Source organism: Poromitra crassiceps (genome assembly GCF_964638095.1).
Source record: "Poromitra crassiceps genome assembly, chromosome: 11".
NCBI lineage: Eukaryota > Metazoa > Chordata > Actinopteri > Beryciformes > Melamphaidae > Poromitra > Poromitra crassiceps.
The window spans coordinates 16,117,883-16,139,214 of record NC_139643.1 but is presented as its reverse complement, the minus strand read 5'-3'; the positions used below and the strand labels follow the sequence as shown (position 1 = coordinate 16,139,214).

Here is a 21,332-nt window from a genome sequence, read left to right as displayed (position 1 = left end):
CAGACACTGGTGCAGAAAGGCAGGAAGTCACGTTCACTTTGGCTCTCTATATTTATACCAGTGTACGGTAAGCCACTCCGTATAACACTCAGTGTACAGTAACTAAGCCACTCCGTATAACACTCAGTGTACAGTAACTAAGCCACTCTGTATAACACTCAGTGTACAGTAACTAAGCCACTCTGTATAACACTCAGTGTACAGTAAGCCACTCTGTATAACACTCAGTGTACAGTAAGCCACTCTGTATAACACTCAGTGTACAGTAAGCCACTCTGTATAACACTCAGTGTACAGTAAGCCACTCTGTATAACACTCAGTGTACAGTAACTAAGCCACTCTGTATAACACTCAGTGTACAGTAACTAAGCCACTCTGTATAACACTCAGTGTACAGTAACTAAGCCACTCTGTATAACACTCAGTGTACAGTAAGCCACTCTGTATAACACTCAGTGTAAAGTAAGCCACTCTGTGTAACACTCAGTGTACAGTAACTAAGCCACTCTGTATAACACTCAGTGTACAGTAAGCCACTCTGTATAACACTCAGTGTACAGTAACTAAGCCACTCTGTATAACACTCAGTGTACAGTAAGCCACTCTGTATAACACTCAGTGTACAGTAAGTAAGCCACTCTGTATAGCACTCAGTGTACAGTAAGTCACTCTGTATAACACTCAGTGTACAGTAAGCCACTCTGTATAACACTCAGTGTACAGTAAGTCACTCTGTGTAACACTCAGTGTACAGTAAGCCACTCTGTATAACACTCAGTGTAAAGTAAGCCACTCTGTGTAACACTCAGTGTACAGTAAGCCACTCTGTATAACACTCAGTGTACAGTAAGCCACTCTATATAACACTCAGTGTACAGTAAGCCACTCTGTATAACACTCAGTGTACAGTAAGCCACTCTATATAACACTCAGTGTACAGTAAGCCACTCTGTATAACACTCAGTCTACAGTAAGCCACTCTGTATAACACTCAGTGTACAGTAACTAAGCCACTCTGTATAACACTAGTGTACAGTAAGTCACTCTGTGTAACACTCAGTGTACAGTAAGTCACTCAACACTCAGTGTACAGTAAGCCACTCTGTATAACACTCAGTGTACAGTAAGCCATCCTGTATAACACTCAGTGTACAGGAAGCCACTCTGTATAACACTCATTATAAAATGGCTCTCTCAAATCAAGCAATCTGATTGGTTCACAGCCATGGTATAAATACCGTATACCACTCCAATAACCCATGGCCATGGGTTATGAGTTGCCATGGCAACTCTCTTACTAAAAGGCTTTGGTTACCTCAAATGACAATGTAAAAAAAAAAAAATGGCGGAGACAGCTGTCAGATCCTTGTGAATCGATCTTCGCTTATAACTTTACTAATACTTCGCAGAAAATTATGTTTTGTACAAGAATAGACGCGGGCTAATGTCTTCTTTGCAAAAAAAAGGCTGTTTAGTGTTAACCCCGCATTTCTAAATAAGACGTAACGTTAAGAAGAAAATGGGGAAAGAGGGCTACGGCGTTCTGTCGAGTGTAGGCTTTCTCAGAAGGTGCTCATTGGATCCATAGGGTTGAAGATTCAGTAGAAAGAACAGAGGCAGTCCAAGGCAACTCTTCAAGAATATTTTAAAAAGCCTTTAATAAAATATGGCTTCCACCGACATGTTTCGGCCAAACTGGCCTTTGTCAAGGTGATAAGACGTAACGTTAGTTGGTGTCGGGCTTTGCAGAAAGCTCTCAGCTTCTCAGCAAGCGCCAGGATTGGCCAATGTCAACTTCAGTCTCCAGAACGATCCAATCAAATCACCCGCACGTCTATCTTCTTGCTAGAGGTCCCGCCTTATAGTAGTGTTTCAACTGACTCTATCAGAATGCCAGGCCAGTCGGACTTATAGTATTATTATTATTATTATATTATCATACTTGGAAACCGTTTTATAAAAGCAATATAGCACTCGAGCTGCGTGTGTTGTGGCATATATCCCATTTGCCACAACACACTGGCTCTCATGCTATATTGCTTAAGTGTACAGTAAGCCACCCTGTATAACACTCAGTGTACAGTAAGCCACTCTATATAACACTCAGTGTACAGTAAGCCACTCTATATAACACTCAGTGTACAGGAAGCCACTCTATATAACACTCAGTGTAAGCCACTCTGTATAACACTCAGTGTACAGTAAGCCACTCTGTATAACACTCAGTGTACAGTAAGCCACCCTGTATAACACTCAGTGTACAGTAAGCCAGTCTATATAACACTCAGTGTACAGGAAGCCACTCTATATAACACTCAGTGTACAGTAAGCCACTCTATATAACACTCAGTGTACAGTAAGCCACTCTGTATAGCACTCAGTGTACAGTAAGCCACTCTGTATAACACTCAGTGTACAGTAAGCCACTCTATATAACACTCAGTGTACAGGAAGCCACTCTATATAACACTCAGTGTACAGTGTGTCACTCTGTATAACACTCAGTGTACAGTAAGCCACTCTGTATAACACTCAGTGTACAGTAAGTCACTCTGTGTAACACTCAGTGTACAGTAAGCCACTCTGTATAACACTCAGTGTACAGTAACTAAGCCACTCTGTGTAACACTCAGTGTACAGTAAGCCACTCTGTATAACACTCAGTGTACAGTAAGCCACTCTGTATAACACTCAGTGTACAGAAAGCCACTCTGTATAACACTCAGTGTACAGTAAGTAAGCCACTCTGTATAGCACTCAGTGTACAGTAACTAAGCCACTCTGTATAACACTCGGTGTACAGTAAGTCACTCTGTATAACACTCACTGTACAGTAAGCCACTCTGTATAACACTAGTGTACAGTAAGCCACTCTGTATAACACTCAGTGTACAGTAACTAAGCCACTCTGTATAACACTCAGTGTACAGTAAGCCACTCTGTATAACACTAGTGTACAGTAAGCCACTCTGTATAACACTAGTGTACAGTAAGCCACTCTGTATAACACTCAGTGTATAGTAAGCCACTCTGTATAACAGCATCAACTTAACACCTAAAATGTAAATGTAAAAACATCCTTTAGAGTTCTTCACCTTTCTTCTTTTTGTAAAGTGTGAATCCAGTGACAGCAAGGATGATGATGATGACAGCAAGAACAACCACCACAGCAATGATGGGGATGGTCACACCAGCAGGGACTGATGAGAAGATAGATAGATAGATAGATAGATAGATTAGATAGATAGATAGATAAATAAATAAATAAATAAATAAATAAAATCAAAGAAAGGTTCTGCACATGATGAAGCTGATGTTAGTTTGCTGCTGTCTATGAAGATGAACCTGAGGTACAGCTGAGTTACTGTATTACAGTATCATCTCATCTGTATTAGTTTAGCTGTTATGATTATGAAGGTATCTGCAGGTTTCAGAAGACATTTTTAATGCTGAGTGAATTTTAGACCAATTTAAAAACCAAAATAGAGAAACAAAGTTGTCAAAACAACCTTCTTCTAACTGCACATAAAGACAGTTATGAAGCTATAAAGGGACAGTGTAAGGAAAAGGACAACAGGAACTTAATGTTATCAAAGTTGATAAGCAAAGTTAGTGAAGTAGACCCAATGGGGAAAAAACAACAACATATTGCATAATACTATTAGCCTTATTCTGTATCAGTGGTAAGGGTGGACAGACAGTCACTGCATGGTGAAAAAACATACTGCAGTTTTAATACTTTCCACGGCTTTAAGTTTAAATCATTTCGTTTTTAGAGTTTTTCAGGCTTTTAAAGAATGCAGATAACTTGTCAGGGTCACATGATCTGAACAATGATCCTGGGATGAGTTTAAATCTGATCTAAGCCTAACTTGTCCTAATAATGTCTCAACATGTTTAACCTGAACTTCTCAGCATATCTTTCTATGCAAGTCAGATAGTTACGTCCAAGTAACATGACAGTGATATGACTGTAGGCAGATTGTTTTAATGTTGGATTTAAGTTCATGGATTTAAGTTGGATCGTCATATGAGAAAACAGGCTGGAACTTAGGCTATATAAAATCATTTAACAAAGTTTAATTTCAACTGTTAATTTGAATATATAAAACGGATAAAAAAAACTTGTCACAAAAACATCTGATCTCAAAAGAAACAAAAGAAATATCAAGATGACTGAACTGCATGGCAGAAACTAAAATGACAACAAACCCACAACAAGGAGATAAATGGACCAGTACAGAACAACAGAAACAAAACGTATGAACTGTTAATCAGAGGTTCTGTGTCTCTCACCCGCCATAAGCTCTTACCTGGGTTGTTGGTCTTGATCAGTGATGGGTCCAGTTTGGTGATGATGTCCTCCTTGACACCAGAGATCTGAAACACACACTCGTACTTCCCCCAGTCTTCAGCTTTGACTGATGAAACGTTCAGCCGAACGCTCGTCTGGAAGGTTCCATCGTGGTTGGGGAGGATCTCTCCCTTATCCTGAAGGTCCTGAAGCTCCTCTCCATCTCTGGTCCAGAACAACATGACTCTGTCCGGGTGGAAGCCTGTAGCATGGCAGGTGACTGGAGAGGAGGGAGACTTCTGGAGGAGAGAGATCGAGGGAAGAACTGGGGGGAGAGAGAGAGGGGGGAGTGGAGAGAGAGAGAGACAGAGAGAGAGAGACAGAGAGAGAGAGACAGAGAGAGAGAAGGGGGGAGAGAGAGAGAGAGAAGGAAAAAGAGAGAGAGAGAAGGGAAGAGAGAGGAAAAAATAAAAGAAGCTTGGTAGAAGAAGGGAGGGATGGAGGGAGGGAGGGAGGGAGAGAGGTGCAGAAAGACAAAAAACAGATTATCCGTGTGCTTATGCGTGTGTGTGTGTGTCTGTGTCTGTGTGTGTGTGTGTGTGTGTGTGTGTGTGTGTGTGTGTCTATATGCTGGTTGATATTCACTGTCATGTTTCTGTACATTATAAACAGAAGAGACACATGAACATTGTTGTGTTCATGAAACTACATCAGGTCATGTGACTCTACCTGTTCTCTGCAGAGTGCTCTTCCCATAGGACACATACTTCTTCAGCTGATCAATGCACTCTATGGTGTAGTAGTTCTTCTTGTATGCTAAGTAAACTTTGTCATTATTCAGTCTCTGTTGGGTGATGACAGCCTGTTGTACTGGAGCGATCCATGTCAGTGTCTTCAGGTCAAATACTATGAAGTCTTCTCCATCATAACCATGCTGTTCATATCCATTAACTTCTCCTGTCTCATCATCCCATTCACAGCCATACATGTTCTGATAAATGTGGACACCTGACAGAGAGAGAGAGAGAGATTTTGATTTTTAAAAGGGTACTTTATTTTAACAGCCTAAACACAAGCTATTTTCAAGAATAAAAAAAAAACACATCTACCGGACAGATATTGACATAACTACTCAAAGATAAATCACATCAACTCCACAGGAAAAATGAGCTCGTCTTCAATTACAGAACACAGCACATCACCAAAAGCCCAGATCATGGTAAACGGATCTATGTCCTTCATTTATTTATAATAATTGAAATCAATTCTTATTCTGGCTTTTACCATCCGCGTGAACAGTAAACTTATATCAATGCCCATCAAGTCATCAACTTTCTTTTTTCTGCTAACATAGACAGCCATCTTTGCCTGCCCTAAAATAAAATTCATGAGTTGACATTTGTGACTTGCAGACTTTTTGTATTTGAACCCCAGAATAAACGTTTGCATTGAGAAACACTCTCCTGCTTTTCTGAACAGAATCTCCAACAACATGAAAAGTGGTGCTAGACGCCCGCACTCCATGTAACAATGAAAAACAGTTTCTTTGCAAGGACAAAAAGGGCACATATCACTCACACCTTGATTGATTATAGAGACAAAAGCATTAACTGCTACTATCCCATGCAACACCCTCCACTGTAAATCTGCTACCTTTCTTGTCAATGGCGGTTTATATAAACCCCTCCAGGCAGGCTTGATCTCACTCCCCAAACGTAAATGATTCTGCCACGGTGTGTCAACCCGACTGTGTAATTTATTCTTATTTACAGCTTTCACCAACATTTTAGACAGACTTCTTCCTGATACATCTTCCAAATTTAAACGCTCACGACTTTCCTTGTCCAAAAAAGGACCGGCACAGTCATCAAATCTGGGACAAATACCTAAACAAGGAAACATATCATCAATACGAGGCGCAATCACCCCATTACAGTATCCATTCAACAAAAAACATTCATAACCAGTTAGGCATCGTTTCCAGTGTTCAAGCAATTTGCCGACGACCCTACAGACCTCACTCCAAGTTTAGTTGCCAGAGCCGCGTCATTGTCCAGTTCAGGTCCAGCATTGTCCACTACAGAACCAAAGGTTATCACCCCTGCATTCCAGAACACTTGTTCAACCGCAGAACCTGTCCAGCAGGGGGTGTCCAAATGACCCCCATGCACCACAGGCTCCCGCAACAGCCAGTATAAAGAGTTACTTCGCGTTAGCCTTCTCTTCACCAACGTATTCCACACTGTAAAAACTCCACGGTAGAAAGTTGGCAAAGTCTGAAACTTCACTGCCTTTAAATCCATCAGAAACAAAGATTCATGCAGTCCCAAACCACGAAACTGTTGAAGGATTACGTGCGCTAGGGGTCTCCATAGCAGGTTCTTGGGGCCATACAACAGTCTCTGAATGAATTGGAGATGAAAAGCAGCACCTCTGCTGGCCAAATGCATAAGTCCTTGACCTCCTTCCTCTTTTGGAAGAAAAAGAACAGCCTGAGGAATCCAGTGTAATTTGTCCCCCAAAAAATCAACCAGAACAGCCTGAATTCGTGAAAGCAAATTTGACGGGGGATCCACATATGTTAATCTGTGCCATAAAGACGAGGTCACTAAATTATGTATAACAAGCACCCTCCCTCTATAAGACATACTGTACTTGGCACTAGCCATTTCCATTTTTTAAGCCGCCCTTCCACCTTTTCTAAGACATTTTCCCAATTTTTTGCTAGCACAGATTCCTCACCCAAAAACACTCCCAAGTACTTAAACCCCCCTTTCCTCCAAAGTAGCCCCCCAGGTAGAACTAGACTATTTATAAACTCTTTTCCGACCATCACAGCTTCACTCTTTTTCCAATTCACTCTGGCAGAGGAAAGTTTGTTAAAAAGGCTAACATTCCCCTCCAAAATATCAATATCCCTCTGTTTATTTAATATGAATATAACATCATCTGCATAAGCCGAAATTTTTACAGCCGAAACACAACCTGGAAAACAAACACCTGAGAGCTAATTTCTTAGTTTGTGAAGCATAGGCTCAATGGCCAAGGAGTACAACATACCAGAAAGAGAACATCCCTGCCGCACCCCTCTCCGTACACTGAAAGGTGCAGCCAAACCACCGTTAATTTTCAGTATACTCGCAATATCACGGTACAGTATCTGGATCTTGGCTATGAAATCCGGGCTGAACCCAAAAGCACTTAAGGATTGCCACAGATATTGATGTTCAACCCGATCAAAAGCCTTTTCCTGGTCTATAGAAATAAGACCAGTATCTATACCTAGTGAGCTTGAGACGTCCAAAACATGCCGAATAAACATGATATTATCACTTATTAGCCTGCCGGGCACACAGTAAGTTTGGTCAACATCGATGATATCATTCATCACTTTTCTCAGCCTGGAGGCTAAAACTTTAGAGAGGATTTTATAGTCCCCACACAGCAAGGACACAGGCCCAGGGGTGAATGTTCCACTGGGGACAGGGGGGACATGTCCCCCCCCACTTTTCAAAACCTTGATTCTGTCCCCCCCACTTTTTAAACTGAAAAAATCGTGGGTAAACTGAAAAAATCATGCTCAATACGCTACTGTTTGACCAGCCATCATATTATGGCTGAGAATGTTAATTGAGTTGCTAATTATAAGATATAGGCTACTCCAAAAGATTGCCATGGATTTCCTCGTCTGTAAAAAGTGCCCTCTCCAGACCCTGAATGCATTTCTAATGGCGCTCTGTATGGAAATTCCCCTTTCCAAGCCGTCCCTGAAGGCAGCACTCACAGTATTGTAACAGCAAATTTAACTTTTGTACTAATATTATTCAGTTTGTGGAGTTATTTTTCTGTGACAAATATCATCCAAATGTTAATTTAAAATGAGATATTCCTCTAAATCTGGCTAAAAACGTTAAAACTTTTTTGCCAGCCCCTGCCCCTCTAACATTCTCTGCATGTCCCTGCTGCTCTATAAAGGGTTAAGTGATGAGGGGAAGTGAACATGGTAAGCAGTGAACATAGTTGAATTTAAAATAAAGCACACTAATAATAATAATAATGATAATAATAATACAAGCAACGTGATTTCAATATGGCTCTGGCTTTCACATCAGTATTGTTCTATGCCTTGTTCATGTCACCTGCTTTCATATCAGAGCTCTGATGAGTTGGAGGAGGTGGTGTCTAAAAGGCATGTATTTAGTGGTGTGTGTAGTTCTTCATAGATCTAGCCTCTTAATCTTCCCCTCAGAGTGCACCAAATTGATGCATTTTACTTTAAAATGTAAAAAAAAATCTGCCGGGGGGAATGTCCCCGGACCCCCCTAGACGGTCGGCGCTCCAGATGTTATTGTGTCCCCCCCACTTGTGAAACCAGGTATTCGCCCTTGCACGGGCCTCCAGTTCTTTAGATCCTGTAGATCCCCCTTTTTTGGCAACAAGGTGATAACTGATAACCGCCCTCCTGCAACTCAGCAGTAAGTGTCCTTTATGCAGACTGACATGAATCACCTCCAGCAGATCTTCACCAAGCTCAGCCCAAAAAGACTTATAGAAATCAACAGGTAGTCCATCAATACCAGGTGCTTTTCCATTTTCCAAGCTCATTAGAGCAGTATAAGGTTCACCCAATGACAGTTCTGCATCCAACACTTCATTTGTGTCATCAGAGGCAGTCCAGCATAAAATGATTCAGCCAATTCTAAATCCTCCACATATTCCTCCTTAAATAGTTCTTGGTAGAAGGAGGTGGCATACGTCCGCATCTCAGGAGTTTCCATAATCGTGGATCCATTCTCAGAACGTAAAGAATGAATGTTTATCTGACCATCCTTTCTCTCCAAACTGAAAAAGAACTGCGAGGGAGCATCCATCTGAGAAGCGTTCATGAAGCGAGAGCGGACCAGTGCCCCCTGGGCTGTGACACCCAACAGGTTGGCTAAGGCAGCCTTCTTAGATTGAAGGGCTTCAACATGCCCTTGATTTCCTGTAGAATCCACCAAGTCTTGTAATTCTACTACTTTAGTCTCAAGGTCTTGAAGAGACCGGGTAATGTGCTTAGTGACATTGCGAGTATACTTTTGACACAATTGTTTTATCAAAACCTTTCCAAAGTCCCACCATCGCTGTACTGAAGAGAAAGTGGGTTTATTCATCCTATGTGAAACCCATAAAACACCAAAAGCCTCTTTAAAAGATTTATCATGTAGAAGACCTGTGTTAAAATGCCAATACGCACTGCACACCTTAACATTTCGTATATAAACAGAGCACTGAACAAGACAATGATCAGACAAACCAACAGGAGATATTTGACATGCTTTGAAAATACCAAAATGATGCTTAAAACAATAAAAGCGATCAAGCCTGGCCAATGACAAGGAATTGTCCCTGCAGACTCCAAAGCCGTTTTCACACATGCGTACAGGAACATTGCCTGTAAATCAATATCGGCCATTTCCCGGAATTTCCCTTCACACCTGAGCACTCCCATCTGTGAATATAGCCGCAAAATAGCCTGTATTTTGGGGGGCGGGGCAGCACTGCGGAGCGGGGGGGGGGGGGAGTGACGTGTGCACTTGGATGGGGAAGTTGGTTGGTCGGCAAAACTACGATGGTGAAATAAGTTTGCTTGTCACACAATAAATCACACTCGTTTGACTTGAGGCAGCAGTGTTTACGCAGGCTTGACGCTGCCTGGATACTACTCTGCACTGCAGCCCATTGACTGCAGCGCATGCCTCCTCGCATCGCATTTCCTTGTCAAACTCCGACGTTAAACGTTTGCTCGTCACAAAATAACACTCGTTTTGGGAATGTAGCCTAATGATGTTATCTATCACATCCGCTAACCTGTTGCTTGTTGAACAATTCGGCATTTATCAGCTCAGCTGCTATTGTTTCATGTTAATTTTGGATGATTTAACATTGGCTGTAAGGTAATTTAACTGTTGCACGCTGCGCTGTGCAGCAGGCATGGGGAGGAGGAGGAGAGAAGACGAGAGGAGACGAGAAGATAATTTCGCCAGTTTGCTTTGATGTGCGCGAATGATTAGATTATGCACGCTGGAAGTGAACGTTAAGCAACGTGTGTACACCTCGCCCATGAGAGAAGGACCGGCAAATGACTTGACACGTTTCACACTTGAGTCGCTCTGCCAGCATACCGGTCCTCCTGTCACTACCGAGGAGCTGGTAAAAGATCAGCGATCGCGGGGGCGCGCTTGTGCCGGAAAACAATTTTCACACATGAAAGGCATAGACCACTTTCTGGTCATTTCCCGGTATGAAGTGCATGTGTGAAAACGGCTCAAGTGTACTGCCTAACATTCCCATTGAACCCTCTCCAAACATCCTTCAAATCATAAGTTTCAATTAGGCGCTTGAGCCTGGTAGAAGATTCAGGGTGTGGTTCTAGATGATTTCTGTCTAACTGGGCATTTTCTGTGCAGTTAAAATCACCCCCCAAAAACAAAAAATCATCTGCACACTTATGAAGAACATCACACAAAACATTCAAAAAATGTGTCCATAGACATTTATAAAAATCATTTTTACATTTTCATACTTCACTTCAATTTTCAGAATATGACCACACATCACTTCTTCTACCTCAAAAGAACAGGGACTAAAACCCTTTGAAAACAGCACACCAACTCCCCCACTAATCGATGACTTATGACTCAGAATGATCTCCCCGTGCCACTCTTTTTTCCACTCACTTTCATTTTCAGCGTCACTGTGAACTTCTTGTAAAAACAGCACGTCTAACTTCTTAACCTCTACCAACTTAAAAAGAGAAGCTCTTTTCACATCACTCCTTGCACCGTTAATATTTAAATAACCTATTTTTAGATCCCCCATGGAAAAGAAAAGGCTTGTCACAAAAACAAAAAAACACAAAATTAATGTATGGAGAATCATGTCTGACCTAATCAGCATTCTGAGTTAGTTGAACTCTGACATTAGTCACTAGCTTGTTGAGACGATAGATTTATTGTATAGTGAAAGCATCCTCCTCATTCTTCCACTGTCTCACAGACCCGATAAACCCTCTCAGATCAGAGAAAAAATCTTCAATTTTGAAACTTTTAAATTTAGTATCCTGAAGAAATTTCTGTATTTTCTGCAGAGGATAAAAAGTTGTCTCATCCTCCTGTGAAGGTGCACACACACATTCCTCTTCCTCATCTGACACCGCTCCCATTACTGTTTTGCCTGAACATCACTCTGCTCATTTTCATTCATCTTCCTTTTACTCGTGTTATTTTGACTTGACTCCCCAGACATACTGTCATCCATCAGCTCATCACTCGCCACACTTTCACCTTTTTCACCATTCTCACTGCACCCTTCCTTCATTCCATGTTTTTATTTGTTTTCTTCCCTCCCCAGCAAACATCGTCTTGACCGCGACATCACCAGACGATAGAATTGTGGTTTGGCATCTACCATCTAAGTCTGACGTTCTCTCCACATTCCTCCAAAGTAACGTTTAGACTGTCACTTCAAAACAAAAAATATTGACCTCATATTGCTTTGAAAACACCACATGTAGGTGTCTTTTGTGTTTTTGTTGAATAAAATGACATTTGATTGACAATTTACCTGTTGTGTGATCAGATACTCACAGTGTGACATGCACTCCACCTGCAATGACGACTTTTATTGAACGCCCTTTTCTTTTTTTAATATGAAAACACGTTTATGTCATATCAAGTCAAGTCAAGTCAAGTTTATTTATATAGCCCTAATTCACAAGCATGTCTCAGAGGGCTTCACAGAAAGTATGTCTAGCTGATTCTAGCTAACACACAGTAAGAATATACAGAATAAAGATAACATTTGAACATTTGAAGAAAGCAGGAGAGTGGAGGAGGGAGGGAGAGGGAGGAGGGAGGAGAGGGGTTGAAATCATGAAACAGAATTAGCGAGGCAGCTAGCCTATCAATGCAACTTCCAGTAGGGACCGTCAAAATGCCAAGTGCTCAATGTTAAGTATCTCTATATATGACCAAATCCATAGTATTTGTAACTAATTCCGTGGCCTAATGGATAAGACACAGGACTGCGAAGCGGGCGCTGCAGGATCGAATCCCACATGAGGTGCAATCTTTGTCTTTTGATGTAGCAAAAGTTGAATCTGGACACGTTGTGGGGAAGTAGAGGAATTACGTCGCTAAGATTTCCATTCAGAATATATAATTAGACCCTGACTAGATGTAGTGGTTTGATGTGCAGCAGACGGTCGTTATACGTGAAAATGTTTGCTGGGTCCCTTCTTAATCTTTGCTTTCCCACTGGTTTGAGGCTGAACAGCTGATTCATCCTCACTTTTATCTTCACTCTCAATCTCAACATCTGCATCTGGCTCCTTCTCCTCCTGCACCTCAAGCAAGCCAGATTCAGTAGGTGTCGATTTATCAGTCACACCAGGTGCATCATTTGCGTTAGGTGTTTCAGGGGCGCCAGGTGTAATGCCAGGATCAGACTACACAATATTTTTTGTCGTTCACGATGTCACCATGTCAGACGAGACCATCATACTGCCATAAATTCGTGGCATGTCTTGGTCGGGAGACTGGCCACACTACAAGTGTATTCTCGCTTAACACCGACAGAGCATCGTATGCCACCGTCATCACGTCGTCTGCTGTCGTCAGCGAGTTCACAGGTCGTCGGGGAGGCGGACCTGTGAACGAAATCTCCCAGCATGCATTGAGGCCAATACATTGACAAGAAATAGCAACCAAATCATCCTAAATAGGCTAAAGTGGTAGATAGAAATAATGTTTATGTTAGCACAACATGGAATTGTAGAACATTTCAATATTGGACAAAATAAAACATTGAAATCAAAACACAACCCTATGTGAAACATGTATGTAATCCAGGTGCTATATATATCCCTCGCAGAATTAATGTTATTTGGATGAGTGACACTGATGCTCTGTGATGTCCGCTCCAGCCTCCAATAAGACTTGGCTTACTTCGTGTGCACGCCCACTATTTTCTTGCCAGCTGCTGCGAGAGAGAAGGAAGAGAAACGAGCATGCAGCCGACTCTGCTGAGCTCATGTTATTTGTAGTGAGCAATGCCCATTGCCCAGGCGCTTAAACGCAAATTAAAACACCCTGGCCTTTTTATCTCTTTTATTCTTTTGAGCGGAGCGGAGCGGGCGAAATCTGTATCGAGCGGGGAGGCGTTATTTCGAATCGCACATAGGTTACGCAAAAACCACCTGTGCCCGCCTACGCAGCAGTCAAGCGCCGGGATTGGCCAGGAGCAAGTCTTTTCTCTTCTTTTGACAGCTGGAATCTCCCACACCACAAATCGATTTCATCAACCAACTGAATTGCATTGAAATTAATTATTAGTGTATTAACGCCAATGAAAACGTAACACAAGCTTTTAACACACAATCGATTTTTAAACATTTATTTCAAAACATATTGTAAAATTCAGGCCTTGTCAGCGAAGTGACCTGCAAATGAAAACTATAAGCGGGGAGTGGTCTCCCCAGGACCTGATACCTGTCTTCCGGGGTGTCACACTAGGCGAAACCATGTCCAAAAGACTGACATGCCAGTCTTTTCGTCAGGGCGTCGTGAGGCGTCCTAGACGTCCCGACTGGTCCCGACGCTGGTCTTTGATTATGTCACACTACAAGAGGTGAAGACGGCCGATCGTCGTCCCCGACGGTCATATTCGGGCCCGACGCTGAAAATCTGTCGCGCACGACCAAATCGGTCTAATATCGGGCTGAATTCGTGTAGTCTGAACCAGGCATAACAGACGCGCCTGCAGGCTCCTCGGCCTGTGCAGCCGGTTGGCCATTACTATTACTCTGTTCCCCACCCCCCTCAACCGCAAGGCTCGCGGCCGATTCATCCCGCTCAGACGAACGGCTTGGGCCGGCCCGGTTCTCAGTATCAGCCCCCTGGCGCTTACTAGTACCCTCCCCTCCCCCCTCAGACCAACGGCTCGGGCCCGGCCCGTCTCCCAGCATCAGGACAAGACCGAATCAAATGCCCCTCTGCCCCACAGCCGAAACATTTCATATTTTCAGAAGTCGCAAAGACGACATAATTAAAACCATCAACTTTGAAACTGAAAGACAGGTTTAAATCCCTCGTGTTGTCTTTGAGAATCATAAACACCTGTCTTCTGTGACACACAACATGCTTTAGTTTAGGCGACTTGCACCCCAGCATAACCATTTTAATTGGAGACACCAGCCAACACAGTTGCCCATAGCGCACCAATTCTTTAGCCAAATCTTCACTTTTAATGAACGGAGGTGCGTTTGAAATAACGACCTTCTTCGCCGGATTCACCAGCGGGAGAACAAGTGTGAAAGTGTCACGAACCACAACGCCATGTTCAACAACCTTCTCAACTTTGGCCACTTCATCCAGAAAAATGACAATAGCGCCGTTCATGCGGGACGCAGATTTGACACCTTCAAATCCCACAACCTCTCCAACAGCGAGGCTTGCTTCCTCTACTGAAATGCCGACGTTCGCTACTATTTTAACAGCGTGTCGGCGTGTGAGTGACTCCAGCTCCACCTGACTATTGGCAACGGGCATAATACCCAGTTGCCGACCCCACAGTCAACCCCCAAAAATAAACTAACGCCACTAAACAACCAACTAAAGACGTACAAAACGTTAGGGTTGTGCTACAACCCAGGTTTTACGAGTGAGAACGAGAGCTCTCACTAGTGCCTAGTTCGCTGCGTACGCAGCATTATGGAAGACTGTCATTTTTGCTCCAAAAATTACTTTACATTAAAACCTGACCACGCCCCTTTAGGTGACGTGGTACCCCCTGGGACTGACTGGGCCTCCCACCTCGTCCCCGTGACTACGTCACGGCCAGTCAGCCCAGGGGCCGCCACTCATTTCTTCCAGCCAGCTGAGATCCGACGCACCCAGAGACGCATCGACGCAGCAAGGCTGGGTAGTGAGAGCTCTCGTTCTCACTCGTAAAACCTGGGTTGTAGCACAACCCTAACGTTTTACTTCGTTTCGAACTCAAGCTCTCACTAGTGCCTCCATTCAACCGACCTTGCTGCCGGGAGCACCCCACAGGGCGACCCGAAAGGCACCGGTGAACCACGGCCATATGGCAACGTTTATGCCTAACCGTCTGACATATTAGAGTGGCAACGATACTACTTTCTTGCCACCGACAGCACCGCGTGCGCAAACTGCGAACCGGACACGTCGAGACTGTAGTACCTGACGAAAGTGTGATGAGAGGACCATGAGGCCGCGGCACACATGTCCTCCATCGACACACCACGCAACAACGCAGAGGATGTCGCAACACCTCGCGTAGAATGCGCCTTGATACCCTCCGGGGGAACCTTACCCACGGCAGAGTATGCCAACGCGATCGCCTCCACTATCCAGTGTGATAAGCGATCCTTGGAAAGGGGTCCGCCCTGGGCCCTTTGCCCAAAGCAAACCAACAGCTGATCTGTAATGCGTAATGAGCGCGTCCTGGCCACATAGGCCGAGAGCGCCCTTACGGGGCACAGCATGTGCAAACGTCTCTCCTCACCCGAACTGAACGGCGGGGGACAGAATGCCGATAAGTCTATTACCATAGACCTATAGCTGGCATTAATATTCTTGGGCTGGTACGCCGGGTTAGGTCGCAACGTAACCCTGCGCCCATCGTCCCCAAAAACCATACAGGCCTGCTGTACCGAGAGGGCAATCAGGTCACTGACTCTCTTCCCTGACGATAAGGCCAGCAGCAGCGCGGTCTTTAAGGACAGAACCGTAACCAGCACCGTAACCAGGTCCCATTTGGGAAAAACGCACCGCAACGGCGGGCGCAGTTTACGCGCCCCCTTCATGAAGCGCGAGACCAAAGGGCACACCCCCACGGGGGTCCCTTCAATCCCCATGTGGCAAGCCGAAATCGCGGCTACGTACACCTTAAGCGACTGCGGGGACTGCCCCGCGTCAAGCAAGCTTTGAAGGAAACAGAGAACTGGACGCACGCTGCAGTTCACTGGATCCACACCCTTACTTGTGCACCATCGCGAAAAAACCCGCCACTTGTACGCATACTGAGTGCGGGTCGAAGCGGCCCTAGCACTCTGAATAGTGCGCACCACATTGTCAGGCAAGCCCTGTGCTAGCAACTGGTCCCGTTCAGGAGCCAGACTGCTAGCTTCCACCTGCCTGGGGAGGGGTGGAACACCTCCCCCTCCGCCTGGGACAGGAGATCGGCCCGCACCGGCAATGCCCACGGCGGGCCCTGCGCCAGGGAGACCAGGTCCGCAAACCACGTCTGCCTGAGCCAGAACGGGGCCACTAGAACGAGCCGGAGACGCTGTTCCCTCACCCTGTCCAACACCTGACGGATCAGGGGGATCGGTGGAAACGCATAGAGCCCCTCCCGTGGCCACGCGTTCGCCAACGCGTCGTGTCCCAACGGGGGGCTGTCCTCCTGGATCGAGAACCACAATGGGCAGTGCGTCGCGCGCCGCGATGCGAAGAGATCGACGCGGGCACGACCGAACCTGGCCCAAATCTGTTCCACCACCTGAGGGTGGAGGCACCACTCCGTGTGACGGGGGTAGCCTCGAGACAGCAGGTCGGCGCCGTAATTCAGCCGTCCCGGCAGATAGACCGCCGACACTGACAGGAGACGGGGATACGCCCACAGGTGAATCTCCGCCGCTAACCGGTTCAAAGTCTTCGACCGCACACCGCCCTGTTTGTTCAGGTGGGCGATCGCTGCCATATTGTCCAAGCGAATCAGCACATGGCGTCCATGTATGACTCGCTGGCAATGAAGCAGAGCGAGGCGGATCGCCTCCAGCTCCAAGACGTTTATGTGGCGATGCTCCTGAGCTTCCCACCGGCCGTTCGCCGACAGAAACCCGCACACCGCACCCCAACCCCAGAGGGAGGCGTCGGTGCGAATCACTAGCCTGAGCGGGACCGGGCCCAATCGAGTGCCCCTCGATAGGTAACGGGGGTCTGCCCACATGGCCAAAGCCAGGCGGGCCTGACCTGTCATAGGCACCCTGCGATGACGGTCCCTGGCTGGATCCAAGCGCAACGCAAGGAACCAGATCTGGAACGGACGCATGTGTAGCCTCCCCAGGGGGAGCACATGCAGTGCCGAGGCCATCAGGCCCAACATGACTGTGCACTGAAGCACTGACACCGAGGAGCATCGACTTAATGTCCTCGCTGTCCGCACCGTGCGCGCCTGTCGCTCCCGCGAAAGGCGGGCTCGCATAGCCCGGGAGTTCAACTCGAGCCCCAGGAAGATCGCCGTCTGTTCTGGGGCGAGGCAGCTCTTTTTCCAGTTCACCAGAAACCCTAAGGTTTGCAGGTGATCGGTCACCACCTTGGTATGTTTCATGGCATCGATCCTCGAGCCGGCCACAATAAGAGCGTCGTCGAGGTAAAGGAAGATGCGAACCCCTCTCGCGCGGAGGGGGGCCAAGGCCGTCTCCACGAAAGCCGTGAAGGTTCGCGGGCTCAATGACATGCCGAAAGGCAAGACACAGAACTCGTAAGCCTTCCCTAGGAAGGAGAACCTCAGGTATTTCCTGTGTCTCTTGACCACGTGGACATGGAAGAACGCATCTTTCAGGTCCACGGAAGTAAAGAAATCCCCCTGTCTCAACGCGTTGAAGAGGTGGGGAAAAGAGAGCATTCGGAACGGGAGCTTCCTCAGCGTCTTGTTGAGGCGCCGGAGGTCCAGAATTGGACGCATGGAGCCGTCCTTTTTGGGCACGACGAAGTACCTGTGGTAGAACCCCGAGCGCACCTCTGCCTTGGGGACCGAGCGGATCGCCCCCTTGGCGAGGAGCGAAATGACCTCCTTGTGGAGTATGTCTATGGACTCCCCCTCCACGACCGTATCGTGGGTCCCGTCGAACCTGGGTGGGGCCCTGGCAAACTGCATGGCGTAACCCTTCCGAACGGTGCGCCGCAGCCGCGGGGACGGGGAACACAGACGCTCCCAGGCCTCGAGCCTGTCGGGCAACGATGGTCTGTTTAGTATATTGTTGGGCACCGGGGGACCCGGTGCTTTGGTTGGGGAAGAAAAAGGGGGGGGCGGGACAAACGAGGCTAAGCCCCCCTGCCGGTTTCTTACGCGGGCTCCGCCTACTGACGTGCCCTGTGAGCGTGTTGAACCGGCGAAACCCCCCCGCCGTGCGGCTTTCGCCGGCTGGGGGGAGTAAGGAGGCAAGCCTCTCTTTTGACCGCCGGATGCGGGCTCGTCCGCTCGCGCGGTCCCCAGGAGAGCTCCCGACCAACGATGGGCCCATGGCACCATCGATGGTGGGCTTGTCCCGGGGGCCTCCTGACGGCGGATAAGCGATCCAAGGAGAGCTCCCGACCGGACTCGGGCGCTGGGCACCGAGGACGGTGGGCTTGTCCCTAAAGCTACAAGCCGAAGGCTGGCCCTGAAGCCAAGCCGGCGAGCTGGGTTGGGTAGGCCCCTGCTGAGTCCCAGACCGAAGTTGAGCGCTGAGCTCCAACGACGGTGGGCTCATAGCCCCCCCCCTTCCCCAGGGAGGTGACTAAGTACGGGACTGGTTACCCGCTCCCCGCGCACCTCCTCGTTTTGGGGGGCGGAGGCCGCGTACCCTGGCCTGCCGTGGGACCCATGATGGGCCCACCGCGGCTGGGTGGGGCGCATCCACTGGGGGCGCCCTAGCCGGTGAGACTCGTACCCGCTGACGCGGGGCGGTCCGCGGCGGCGGAGGCCCCGGAGGACGACTCTGCGCGCGCGCTTGGACCTGGAACCGGTGGTCCTCCCCCTTCGCCCGCTTAAGCAAGAAGGAGCTGACCGCCGCCGAGTCCCTCTGACGCGTCTCCAACCGCTGGGCCAAGTCTTCCACGGAGGAGCCGAACAGGCCCCCCGGGGAGATCTGAGCCCCCAGCAGCCTCCTCTTATCCTGCTCAGGGAGCTGGGTAAGATTTAGCCACAGGTGGCGGTGGGTGAGAACGGAGAAGGCCATGACCTTCCCACTGTTCTGCGCCAGGCAGTCTACCATACGCATGGCGTAATCCGTGGCCATCCTGAGCTCTGTAAACAGCTCGGGGGCAGGGTCACCTTGCATGTCCCGCAGGAGCACCGCCTGGTAGCCCTGCAGAATGGCCAGGTTGTTGGTCATGGCGGTGGACTGCCCCGCCGCCAAGTACGCCTTTTCGGCCAACTTGGCTGTAAGTTGGCACGCTTTAGAGGGCAAAGCAGGCCTCGCGGAGTTAGGGGCCAGGTGTCTGGCCACCATGTCCTCGAGAGGAGGCATCGCGGTTAACGCGAGTTTATCCGCCCCCTCTAAGGCCGACCACGGAGCCATGCCCGCGCAGAGCGGCTTGGCCTCCTGAGGCCTTTCCCATCCTGACTGCACCGCGCGAACCACGTCTATACAGACCGGCAGCCGGGGCTTCGGGTGGGGTGCCTGTGGTGCCTGGAGTGGCTGGTAATAGCAACCCCGCAGCACTGATTCGAGGGGCGGAGGTGTTTCGGCCCTAGACATTACCCCCAGAAACTACTTCTGGGGGTCGTTGAGGCTAGCCTCCGAACGGGTCCCTAACAGAGAGGTGGCCGCGGTAGCGCGGTCCCATTCCTCCCCGCCAGACAACTCCTCTTGGGGGGCGTCCTGGGGGGGAATGATGGGGTCATAGGGGAAAAAACCCCCCTGTTGTATCACAGGGTCGATGGGCTCGTCCCCCCAGTTCAAACTCTGCCGTTCGGGTAGGACCGGGGAGCCCTGCTCTTCAGGTAACTCCTCTTCCTCCGAGCGGTCAGACCCACCGCACGCGCCTCCCTCGGGAGGTGCGTGGCTAAGCCGCGGGCCCACCTGGATAAAGAGCATCGCTCTCTCCCGTAAAACGGCCAGGGTAAAGCCTTCGCATGCCCGGCAGAAGTCTGACTTCAACAGGGCGTCGCTAGCATGGTTGTGCCCGAGGCAAAACACACACTGGCTGTGGCGGTCCTGGATCGCCAAAGTAGCCTCACAGCTAACACAGCTCTTGGCTGTCTCCCTCTGTCTCATGTCAGCTGCCCGGTTCATTGTGCGAGTAAGCAGTAGCTAACCCGCCAACAAGCCAAGCCGACTGTACCAGAATTAGCGGGAGTTAACCGTGTAAGCTGACTGTCTACAGTCGCTTGCAACGGTGAAGATGCTGGAGTGCTAAGCTAGCTGCTAGCTGCACGAGACGACTAGCTAGCTATCTATCTAACGTTACTCCAGCCGGAGAAACGTGCGCGCGCTAACGCTAGTAGCTGGCGCCTACAGTACCTAGCAACAGAAGCAACCGCACGGATGCAAGCTAGCTAACTGTGACAACTGTGCTAAATTAGCCTGTTGTTCTAGTGCTTAACGGTACAAGCTATTCTGCACGTGTGCAACCTAGCTAAAAGTTATGAGTGCAGACCTGAGTCTTGCGCTCAAGCCTAACAAACGTTAACCCAGCCGGGGAAACGTTATTACATTGCGCTGCACGGCGGCAGCAATACAACAGTTAGCAAAGAAGATACTCTTAGCTTGGATGACTTGATCCGATGCCGCTGGTGAAGAGAACAGGAACGGGTCCCCGAATCCTGATTTATCTCGTCCACGCGAACCTCTTGAAGGTGGGCAAATTAACCGGAGCGAGTCTATTTGTCCAAGCTATGAAGAGCACTGACTTTAGAGCTAACCGCGGAGCTTAAGAAAACGACGTCCTCACACTGGCTGGAAGAAGCGAAGAGTGGCGGCCCCTGGGCTGACTGGCCGTGACGTAGTCACGGGGGCGAGGTGGGAGGCCCAGTCAGTCCCAGGGGGTACCACGTCACCTAAAGGGGCGTGGTCAGGTTTTAATGTAAAGTAATTTTTGGAGCAAAAATGACAGTCTTCCATAATGCTGCGTACGCAGCGAACTAGGCACTAGTGAGAGCTTGAGTTCGAAACGAAGTAAAACCATAAACAGAAAAATAGAAAAGTTAGAAACTCACTCGTTCGTAGAATTCTCAGTCACTCCAGCAAACACTCCACTCTCGCAC

General features: G+C 47.7%; 1 protein-coding gene across 1 annotated transcript in view; it reads right to left on the bottom strand.

Annotated features, from left to right (window-relative positions):
- The window catches only part of LOC310784761 (class I histocompatibility antigen, F10 alpha chain-like), a 49,661-nt gene that overhangs the window by 3,437 nt on the left and 24,892 nt on the right, over positions 1 to 21,332 (bottom strand). The window contains exons 3-5 of the mRNA XM_083645804.1: positions 5,025 to 5,303; positions 4,315 to 4,620; positions 3,097 to 3,201 (exon numbers count right to left, since the gene is read on the bottom strand). Of these exons, the coding sequence (XP_083501930.1) occupies positions 3,097 to 3,201; positions 4,315 to 4,620; positions 5,025 to 5,303 (690 nt within the window). The remainder of the gene's footprint in view (positions 1 to 3,096; positions 3,202 to 4,314; positions 4,621 to 5,024; positions 5,304 to 21,332) is intronic.